General features: G+C 35.9%; 1 protein-coding gene across 1 annotated transcript; it reads left to right on the top strand.

Annotated features, from left to right (window-relative positions):
* Window positions 1-521: 521 nt before the first annotated feature.
* Window positions 522-11390, top strand: GMNC (geminin coiled-coil domain containing). The gene is made up of 5 exons (XM_055382154.2): window positions 522-1007; window positions 2749-2923; window positions 4595-4683; window positions 5712-5828; window positions 7677-11390. The coding sequence occupies exons 1-5, from the start codon at window positions 1005-1007 to the stop codon at window positions 8295-8297; spliced, it is 1005 nt and encodes a 334-aa protein (XP_055238129.1). The 5' UTR covers window positions 522-1004; the 3' UTR covers window positions 8298-11390.
* The last annotated feature ends 640 nt before the right edge of the window (window positions 11391-12030 follow it).

Here is a 12030-nt window from a genome sequence, read left to right as displayed (position 1 = left end):
CAAATGCTTTAATTGAAAGATATTAACATACACTAAGTTTTCTTAATTATAATCATTTATTTTATTATAATGTGAAGAAAGGTACAATATAAAAAGATACTTGGATTCCGAAATTTATAACTTAATTAATTCTTTTTATAAATCTTTGTTGAGCACTTATTACATGTGAGAAAGCGTTCCTGGTATTTTGGGGACAGCAGGGAACAAAATAAACAGGAATTGCTATTCTAGTGAAACTTACATTCCAGGATGGATATATATCACCTCCATATTTAACACTCATTTCAGAAATAGGGGAAAGTAAGACACACCCAATAGAAAAAAAAAAAGTCAATTGACAACGTCATACAGCAAGTTAATATTGTTATCGCGTAGCCAGAAAAAAAATACACAGGAAGCATACTAACTCTGGGGCCAGTTAGATGGGCTTCCCTAAAGAGTCCCTTGACCCCTGTGATGCCGGTTTGGGCTTTTCTTACCCCACGTCCAGGCACCTGGACCATCTTCCCGCCCGGCCCGGCTCGGCCCTGCCCCGCGCTGCGCGTGGAGCGGGAGGGAGCCCGGCCCTCGCCCCGGTCCCGGCTGCGGGGTCGCCGCCAGCCTCCGCCGCCCGTCTCGCCGCCCGTCTCCCCGCCCGCGGCGAGTCCACACGGGGGCCGGGTGTGAAGCAGCGCCGCGCACCCGGAGCGAGAGGGCCGGAGGTCCTGCCTTTGCCCCACGGCCGGTGGCCAGATCGGCAGGTCCCTGGTCCCGGCGCGGTGGCCGCCCAGAGCGCGAGTGACTTTGTCTTCTGGTGGGTGACTCCTGGCTCACGTCACCGGTTTGACAGCCTCTCACCAAATCACAGAGCGGCGCTCGCCGGGAGCTCTGGGCGTCACCGGGAGCTCCCGCAGATTAGAACTCGCCTCTCCTAGCTCCTCCCCTCAGTCTCATTTAAAGCTCCCACTGGTTTTACTGAAAAATTGAGTGGGCTCAGTTTCTGCAGCGCTTTCTTCCACTGCAAGATGGTAAGTGAGGAACTGGCGTTAGCTAGTCCGCTGGCAAACTTGGGTCTCTGAAAGTTAATAAGCTTTGCATTTAGAATTTATTCCACCTTGGGAGCAATATTTCTCTGCTACCCGCCAATTAAAACAGATCCTCTCTGCTGCCCTCTCTTTTAGTATCCTCTATCTGCTTTCTCTCTCTGTCTTTCTCTCCCTCTCTCCCTCTTCTTTCTCTCCTTTCTCTCTCTCGCCCTCTCTCTCTCTTTCTGTTATTACTACTTTCCTTACTTTCTCCCCAACTTCCCCCTCCACCTGCACTCACTTTTCATTCTACCTCTTCCTCTAGATTATGCATATATTTGCAAACACTTGGACATGAACTTGTCTAGGGATATTTCAAGTTTGTTTTCTTCTCAGGTGTCAATTGCATAATAGCTTAGCTCTGATTCCAAAAAACAAAATAAAAAATAAAAAACCTCAGGGAAGGAGTCTGCAAACATGCTTTTAAAATAAAAGAAAATTGCACTTGATAAACTTTTGGCTGAATTTCTTTGGTCTGCACTGCCCAAGCTGGACTTGCTTCAGAACTGGAATTTTTCAAAACTTAATTTACCGAGAACATTAACAAAGTGCGATTGAATTGACTTAACTTTTTTTTCTCTTTTTTCTTCTTATTTGTTTTCTCTCTGTTTATGTTAATGTCCAAAGAAGCCCTGTAGTAGTCAAAAAGAGTTTTTCCAAAGCTGGGCTCTGCTAAAATGAATGGCTTTTACCTGATTAAACATTGACAAATAATTTAAATTTGGTGTTGTACAAATTAACCCAGGAAGGCTGCATACCTGCCCCTGCCTGGACGTGTGGAAAGACTGTGTGTTTGAGGTTCGAGAAGTGGAAGGCAGGAGAGTGTTCACTGGATCAGAACACAGTGGAGAATACATGCCAGTTAATGGCAAGATAACTTTGGAGGGGCACTGAGCCCTAGTGATGGACAGAACTAGAGCTTGCTGTCTTTGCTAACGAACTTCTTTCAGCTTTGATTATACGTTTACTTGGAGCGGCTTTATGGTCCTGTGCTTAGTGTTGGGAGCAAAATGTTTTAATTATCTCTGGGACAGAGATAGATAGATGATAGATAGATAGATAGATAGATAGATAGATAGATAGATAGATACGCAGACAGACAGACAGACAGATAGATTGATGGACTATGAGCCAGCAGTATGTTAGGTCAGACGGAGGAAAAAGGAAGGAATGAGGCAAGTATGATTCAGAAACAAAAATGAAGGGGTTAGTCTATATTATGTCATATCCATTTCAGCTTTAGCATTCTGCGTTCTTTGTCCTTCAGGAGTTTTAGAAATATAATTAAGGTATTTGCAGAAAGAACCAAATAGTTCTTATGGTTTTGAATCATTAAGTAGAATTCCCTTTATTTAAATCTGGGTAGACTGTTAGATGGGCTGGGCGTTGCAACAGAGAATCCTCCTGGATATGTACTAATTTCACCCATTCAATGCTAGTCTGCTCTTTTGCTCAGAGGGCCTAAGGGAAATTCTGGGTAAACCAAGAAACTCATTCCCTTTTAGTAATTATAATTTGACCACCCCAAAATTAATATGCATCTATACTTAACACCTTTTCCGTTTTTTTTTTTTTTATATTTCACTGCATGTAATTTCGGTATTTCTCCCACCCTTTCCCCCTTCTAAATCTCCATCACCCCATCTTTTGGGACCCCTCACTCCCCCTATACTGAATTTCACAGAACACCATTCTGCCTTGCCAAGACCAGTACTTTGTAGGAGGCCAGAGCTATAATTGCCCGTATTCCACTACAGCCTCAGAATCTAGTGTTGACGTTTCCACGGAGACTTGGGTCTCTTTCTGGGCTGCTGGTCTCCTGGACAACAGAGAGCTCCAACAAGCACCACAGGCACAGGGTAAGTTCTGCTCTTCTGCTTCCCTGATAGACCTGGAGCTCTTTTCCATACCCGTGGCTGCGGAGCATCATGGGCCGGGACTCTAGAATAAAGGACGATATGGAAAATTTAAGTAAACCCAAGGACTCCTGATTTTTACAGTCATAAAGCCTGCTGCTTTACACTTGCCAAATAGTGAAAATGGGATTCTTTACCTTGCCCACTGGATAGCATGTATTTCTCCCTACAATTTACAGTTCTTGGAGAGTCCTATCTCACTGAGGGAGTGTGAGTCTGGATCAAAGTTTTATAAACAACACACCAGCAGAATGTCTTTGGAATGAGGATACCAGTTGGAACACTTCTTTTGGAATTCAGGAAAGTTTCCCTGAGTTTGAGAGAAAAGCAAGAAATACTAACTTAATTTTTATTTCATAGAGGAAGTTCCATGGATAGTGTGTTAGAAGTTGAAAAAGGATTCCCTTTTACACACAAAAAAAGCTTCAACTTTGGAGAGAAGTATAGCATTGACGTAAAATGACATATTAATTTTGATCTGTGGCATATGAGCAGTATTTATAAATATTAAAGAAATGTCTGTGTTAAACACTCAAGTTTCTTAAAGAATTCTCAGACACCCCAGAATTAAATATCCATACTGTTGGTTCTGTTACATGATTTGTTTTATTTTTTAAAAAGACACAAACAAAGGAACCCCAAATATTAAAAGCACACTTAAATGTCAGGGAGGACATTGTTGAATATTAGCTTTCCACTACAAGCAACAGTAAAAACAAAATGCCCAAGAATGTGAACCCAAACTACTTATGCCATTTTGTTCCTATCTCCTTACTCATCATTTCACTTTAATCAAAAATATTTCAGTATCAACAATATAACCAGAGAAGGACAAGAGTCTAAACTGTACTAGATGAAGAAAAGAAAGTAAAAGTAGACCCGGTTAGTATGCCCAACCATAGTTTTTTATTGATAGATAGAGCTGACTGTCAAATATGGGGGGAAAAGGCACTTTGAAAAAACATTTATAAAATATACAGATTAGGACAGTTGAAACAGATAAGGTCTGGGCACAGTTCTGAGATTTGCATTAAGATCTTCAAAGAAGCAAGGTCCAAACTGTTTTAAGGTAGAAAGTGCTACCACATAAAATTCAAAATAAATACAGTCCGTTAGATTAAAACAGGCAGGCAGACAGGCAGAGAAACTAGTAGCATTACAGACTAGAATTTAATCAAAGAGCCAAACAGTATATTATCAAGTGCTAAAACTTAGAAAATAAGATAAAAACTAGAAAAACGTAATGGAATTACAATGTTATGCCGAGTTTGGGGGGAGATCAATAAGTATTTGCATAAATTAATGACAAAGACTGGACAGTCTTTATTAATTTATCCAGCAGGAATACATATATTAGGCAAGAATGTGACCCCTTACTGCTTAAAAAAATTTACCTTTTTAACTGCTATGTCATACAGCATATAAATATTTATCTCTCACAGCTTGCTTGCCTTTTCTAAAAAACTTTAAATGTCTTGTTTTCCCGTATGGCAGCAATAGCTGTTTAAGAAAAATAATTGAACCTATTAAACTTTCTGATTTGATTTGATAAGTTTCCTTATTACACAGAAACTACAAGATTATTTTCTCAGTTATCTATTTGTATTTTCACAGAATCATTCAGTGACTCAAATTTTCCTCTTCCGGACTTGCGCTCATGGGAAGAGGCTCAGCTTTCCTCTCAGCTCTACAGAAATAAGCAGGTATGTGTAAGTCAGAACATTGAGACTGGTCGTGTTCTATGTGGTCCATTCCCCACTGCTAATATCTTGCTTCTTTTCCCTTTTGAAATTCATGCTGACTCAGTTTAGAACCAAAGTGACTGGTGTGTCCACAGAGAGATCAAAGTTAGATTATCAATGTCAGAGAAAAGAAAAACAAGCAAGACACTCTAGAAAGGCCTGCAGTCAAGCTCTCACTTTACACATTCTAGCCGTATGACCTTGAATCCTTTTCCTTGTCCTCATTTATGGAATTGTAAACCTTGTACTGCTTATCTCAGAGGGCGTTTGAAAAGATCGAATGATATAATGAGTGTGACAGTATTTTTAAACCATAAGCATAGCTAATACTTGGAGAAGACATAATGATTATAAAATATTTTCCTAAGATTGCTTTTTACATGTTGTGTTAGTTTTGCCCCTGAAGGATAATTTAATCTAGTGGACATACAGACAGATCAATCTGAGGCTGAAAGAAGCCAACCCACCTCTATTTTTATTTATTTATTTATTTAAACATGCAAGGGAGGAGTCCAGCAAAATCTTGCTAAACATCATTTTCTATATTTAATTTAACCTAGTGGACATACAGACAGGTCCATTTGAGGCTGAAAAAAGCCGACCCACCTCTATTTTTTATTTATTTATTTAGAAGTGCAAGGAAGGAGTCCAGCAACATCTTCCTAAACATCATTTTCTATATTTAAACAGTTGCATGCAGCTCATTTTCCTTCATATCTACCTGATTCGCTTGTGGTTACAATTTTAAAAGCCTATTATAATCTCTCCAAATGCTTTGCAATGAATGAACGTTCAGAGCACAAAGCTGAACAACTAGGCATTAGGGGGATGTAGATTTAATTTAGGCCTCTCAGGATGAGGGCTCCCTGTGCTTGTGTTCATACAACAAACAATCATCAAGTTTAAGGCAGTTAAGGAGCAGTGGCATTATTATAAGGTTACAAAGTCAATATAGTGGAGCAGCCTTCACCACTGTCTGCTTTTTGTAGCTGCAAGATACCCTGGTGCAGAAGGAAGAAGAACTCGCCAGGTTACACGAAGAGAATAATCACCTCAGACAATACCTGAATTCTGCTTTGGTTAAATGTCTTGAAGAAAAGGCCAAGGTATGTATGATGTATGTATCTACTTTATAAGAACAAAGCAGTGATTTGAGAAAGGAAATGATTTATGTAAAACTCCTTGATTAAACAGTGTATCTTGATATGCATTTATAAGATGGATGGTTTTTCTTAAGGAAATAACGGCTCTTTCACAAGAATTTTTATCTATCATTTCTCTGAAGTACCTAGATTGCAGATGTCGGTCTTATATTACAAAAGAAGTTGCTTAAAAATCAAATGCTAGTCGAGGGTGGGGGTTGCTGAGACAATCAGCGTTAATCAAAAGGCAGAATTAGATGGATGGAATGCTGGTATGGGAAGCAGATCTAAAAGACAGTTCTTTTAATGATCTGTTTGACTTTAGGCAAATCATTCTTACTTAGATCCTCACTTAACTTCATCTGTAATGGATGGTCTAAAATACCTTTTAAAAATTCTGCTAGATCTAAAATGCTGTGAATATTGCCTGAGCCCAAATCTCTTGATTTGGCATTTACAAATTACATTAGGCAATTAGGCATATACAATTACATTATCATTTAATTCACATTTTTTCTCCACTTTTAAAATGAGCTATTTCTAACTCAAGGATAAATAACTTGCCTATAGTCTTTTTTTGTTCATGCTCAATTCTTTGCCTTTCAATTTTTTATTACCTAGTTGCCATTATGTTATCATTAATGCTTTCATCATCAATCTTTTCCATACTTCTAGACAAGCTGCATTATTTGAAATTATTTGATCTAAATTGATGATGCTTCTTGCTACTCTTACTAAATAGAGCAGTTCAGAGAATAGAAGACACTAGATTTGATTTCTTTACAATTCAGTTGCCTTTGTTAAAAAGAGAATATTTTAAGCGAATAGCCCAGGCTATTTTCCTGGGCCCCTAACTCCAGCCACCATTCCATAAAAGGACACTTATTATATTACTAAGTGATAATAACTAGGCAGTTTTATCTGTCAGTCTTAATAATTTTCCAATATTTAGAGTAATATAATAATATATCTCAGAAGTGCTTTGAAAGTTAATGAAATAAGAAGAAGCAGTGTTGTATAGTGTTTAATCAGAGGATCTGTGTAGATTTGGGTGGCTTAGGTTTATGTGCAAGCTAAATCATTCTCAGCAAGTCATTAATATATCTGTGCTTTAGTTTCCTCATTAATGAAGATTTTAATAACATCTATATCCAATGAGATAATACATGTAATCAGTGATTTATAAATTGTAGTAAATGATAGTTCATTTATAAATGATAAAGATATTATGTATAAATAATATTGTTTATAAATATAAATATTTATATTTATTTATAAATATTTATTCATATAAATTTGTGAATATTTACTTATATAAATTTATAAATATTTATTAATATAAATATATTTATAAATATTTCTAAATATATATAAATATATCTATTAATAAATATTTTTATTTATTTATAAATATTTATAAATAAATATAAGTATTATTTATAAATATTTGTAAATAAATATAAGTATTATTTATAAATAAATGATAGTTTATTTACAAATTTATTTGTAATAAGTTTATTTACAAATTTATTAATAAATGATAGTGCTATTATTGTTATAATAATAATAACTTGCCTGTGCTGAAATCTTAAAAATATCATCTGGTCCTTTCAACATTTAAAACAATTGAGTAAAAAATATGATTTAGAGTTTTTAGGCAGTAACTTGTCATCACAGATTTTACTTTACAAACAAGCTAATCCAATCCATCTTACTTGTGTGTGAAGAGAAATTTAAGCATTTTTTCCGAAATAATTTAGTTAACTAGTAAATATATGAAAAAAGTATAATTTTCAAATATCACTTCCCTAGAAATTGCTCTCATCTGATGAGTTCTCCAAAGCATATGGAAAATTCAGGAAGGGGAAGAGAAAATCCAAAGAGCAAAGATACTCTCCTGCTGAGATTCCCCATCCTAAAAATGCCAAAAGAAACCTCTCTAGTGAATTTGCTAACTGTGAAGAACAAGCTGGGCCCCCTGTGGATCCCTGGGTCCTTCAAACACTTGGGTTAAAAGACCTTGACACTATCGATGACACCTCATCAGCTAACTACAGTGCCCTCGCATCTCATCCCAGAAGAGTCGCCAGCACATTTTCCCAGTTTCCGGATGATGCAGTTGATTATAAAAATATTCCTAGAGAGGATATGCCAATTGACTATAGAGGTGACAGAACAACCCCCTTGCACAGCACTGCCACTCATGGAGAAGATTTCCACATCCTTTCTCAACTTTCAAATCCCCCAGTGGGGCTGAAAACTCTTCCTTACTATACTGCTAATGTGTCACCCAACAAGACAGAGATGGCATTTTCCACATCCCTGAGCCCTCATTGTAATGTGAAAACTCATTCCTTCCACCAGGGACAAGCCTTTGTGTGTCGAGATGAGGAGGGAGGCTGGAAGTTTACCTGGGTCCCTAAGCAGTCTTAGTGACCCCTCTTTTATCACAAAGCACTGCCATGAACTCTGTTTACAAAGACCTCTCTTGCACTTGAATTTGACTATGTGGAACACAGAAGCTGTTGCTTAGACTGTCTCCTGCCACTTTAAATGTCACTCTCAATTACCCACTTAAATCTGCAGGGAATGGCTTCCAAGAATCCATAATGAAACATGTCCGCGCTTCTTTCACCTAAATTTGACTTGTTTACACACCAATACCTGCTATTGACGTCCTCTCTTTGCCCTATACTTGATAAGGTATTTTCCACTTACTTCTATATTCCTTTAAGACCTAGATACATTTTTCCAATTTTAACCAGTTTAACAGATTTTCCTCTTTTAAGTAGTTGAAATATTCACAGCCCTTTTACTTTTCTCCCTTTGTCATTTCTGAAAACTGCCTTTAGAACGAGCCCTATTTTTGCTTCAAGTACTTGCTACTGCATGTTCAAATAGCTGAGGGTGGGGTTGAAACAAGTGTCTTTGCCCATCACCACTACTCCTGAAGACATAATGTGGATGTGTGTAGCATTATGTTCATGGCAGTTCAAAAAGTTCAGTGCCCCATAGTGGCATTGACAAAGCCTCTTAAAACAACTGTAACTCCACTAATAATCAATATCACAGATAAACTTTAAAATTACAAAGAATTTAAATTATTTTTAAATGCCTCATGATGTATCAGCTTCTATATGTACCCAGCATCATTTCTTTAACCAACATGACTCCAAGAAGAACATTTTGAGGGACTGTGGTAACAAAACTAGTCATCATCTGCAACTACCCAGATGCTGACAAACTCCTATTGCTGAAAATAGACTAACCTAGCTCAGCCATTGTCTCATTCATTCATTCATTCATTCATTCGCATATTCATTTTTTCATTGATCAGTCCACCCAAGATATCTGTAGAATACCTAATGCCTACTTTGTACCAGGCACTATGCTATGTGATGGTGATAAAATACAAGCAATTTAGACACTGTGGCCACCATCACGAGACTTAGACCTACTCATCTGCTATGACTTTGCGAAAACGACTTCCCTTTTGTGAAGGTTCAGTTTCCCAACTGTAGAATACAGAAGTTGGACTAGATAATTATTAATATTCTATGAATTGAGGCTGGGTCCTATCAGATTTACTCCAACATGGCAGTTTCAGGTCACTGAAGAAACTAAAGAGAAGTCTTTAGATAGGCACTGCAAGTATTAGGTAGGGTAAACTTTATGTACAATTAATAAAATTCAAAAACATAAGTCATTTGAAGTTAACATTAGAAATCATTGCTCTGATCACAGTACTCTTTTTCTAGAGCCCATTTTGCAGTTAACTCAGCGTAACTGTGTCAGAATAATTTGCCTCTAAAAATAGATACATATTAATTTTTAAATAAGTGCGGATAGATTGCATATAAATATTGCTATCAAGGACTTCATATTTCTAAATTTGAAACAATATATTTTCAGTGCTTGTGCTAGTTTTCTTCTTTCCTATCTCTCAAGACCCCTATCATTCCCAGAATAATTTGCACATCCTGCATGTGCACCTATGTTTTTTGGACAAACTTCAATTAATGATGAAATCTTTCATGTTGAAACCTGTTCTCATTTTTCTCTTTTCCACATCTCAATAAGTCATCTTGCACAATCAATATCTCGTAGGTCAACTGTGTTGGTTAGGATTCTTTGTAACAGAGACATGCCTTTCATTGTTGTTTCTGTTTGGTTGTTGCTTTATTTTGGTGATGTAAGTAGCAAAAGGTCTGTTTTATAAAGTTTTGTTGCCACCCACTTTTAAAAATAATTTATGAAGAAAATCCAATATAGTAATTAATATTACTCTCTGGAGTACTTTAATAAGTAGAACACATTCCATTTTCTAAAAAATAAAATAAAATAAATAACTGTGCCTTTTACATTCTGGTATCTGGGCCCCTGGTTGGTGAAATTTGTCGCTTTTTAGAATAAGAGATTTAAGGATTCGAATTATTGTACTTTATGACACTAGGAATTGAGAAAGTAATATAACTAATTTTTAAAGTCTAATAATCAAGCTGTAAAAGGAAATGTATCAGTTAACAAATATTTATTTTGCATTCTTTGTGCGCCTTATCATGTGTTAAGTACCATGAGGGTACACCCATGAGGGTACAATGCATTTGGTATACAAAACCATGTAAAATGTCATAGCTTTTGATAGCTTTTAAATGAAACTTAATTTTGGCCCAGTTTAAAGATATTACCGAACATTTGGGATAAAATGTGATGTTTTCCTGGCTTATATCATGGACGATATTATGGAAGACAATTACCACGTTTTTGAAATCATGTCTATAAATATTTAATATCCATTTAAATTATGTATAGAAAATTATTTTGTTCATGTTTGAGAAATTAAACATTTCTTTCACCTGAGTATATGTTTTACTTGTATGGCTTCACCATATTTCTCTGGTAAACCACAGTTAATATTTTAAGCTATAGTGGGAAATAAAAACTCTTTTGTGATTGCGGTAACTATTTTTATACCATGCTTAACATTCCCTAATAGCAGATTTTCTTCTCCTGGTTTGTAACCATAATCCTGTGTATTTGCTCTTCTTTGTATGATGTCTATGGCCAGACTAATGACTTCAGCATTTAGGGCTTGATGGTTCTTTCCCTTCTCTAGGGCATATTAATGAGGCTTTCGAATGTTAAGTGGCTTAGAGTCCAGTGCCTTCTGGGTACACTACTCTCTTAACTAGCCACACATAAAAATTAGAATCCAGTATCAATTTGTTAAATTTTCCAATGTCCTCTGATCATCTGAAAAATAAATCATACTTGTATCTCACTCGTATCTGGAAAAAAAGCTTGTTGCTAAGCTTCAGCTATGAAGGTGATGTTAAATAAATGAGATTATTTAAGACTTCAGTGATGCTAAACTATAAGTTTGAAAAATTTGAGGAAAAGGAACAATATGAATTAATGGAAAAAATTATCTATTTGATTTAATTCAAGAAAACGACTTTTTTAAGAAAGAATGACAAATGGATTTAACAACCCACCTGTAGAATAGATGTGGAGAAAAGTATAGCGTTAATATATCCAGTGATAAGTTTTTGATAAATATTACATCTCGCTCGAAAGGTCAGGGTATATAATTTTACCTGTGTTTCAGTTTACCAAAAGATTCACATAAGATTAAATATTAAATTCTGATATTTTTCTTTATATTTCACTAAATCAAATAGAATTTGTTTTCAAGCTACAAATATATGATATGTTTTTCAACTTATTTTTCATATTTTTATCTGTTTTTTGTTCTATAAACATAACCAGACATCCAGTTTTAATTCTTGTATCAAATATCCTGCAATTGTTAAATATAATTTAACACTTAATATTTTAAATAATATGATTTCTATATAATTTGAAATATTTCTAATTATATGTAAGAGTCAATTTTGTAATGAATTTATAGCTAATAAATAATGACAAAAACTTAATCCTACTTTTGGCCCTTATTTTGGAAACATTTTTTAGCGAATGGAGCAACGAACCAAGAAAAAGTTTTCTGTACCCATTTATTCTGTAAATTTTGTCACAGAAAAAAAAGCATGTCAATTTTCAAATGTATGAAATAGTAGTGTGATTAATAATGGAGGTAGTTATTCAACAGCTATAGCCTCAGCTGAGATATAGCCTCCGTTTCAGGCTCAGCTGAGGATATAAGGAT

This window comes from Gorilla gorilla, chromosome 2 (genome assembly GCF_029281585.2).
Source record: "Gorilla gorilla gorilla isolate KB3781 chromosome 2, NHGRI_mGorGor1-v2.1_pri, whole genome shotgun sequence".
In the NCBI taxonomy this organism is placed as follows: domain Eukaryota; kingdom Metazoa; phylum Chordata; class Mammalia; order Primates; family Hominidae; genus Gorilla; species Gorilla gorilla.
Note: the sequence above shows the minus strand (reverse complement) of the source record. Positions and strands in the feature narration are given on the sequence as shown.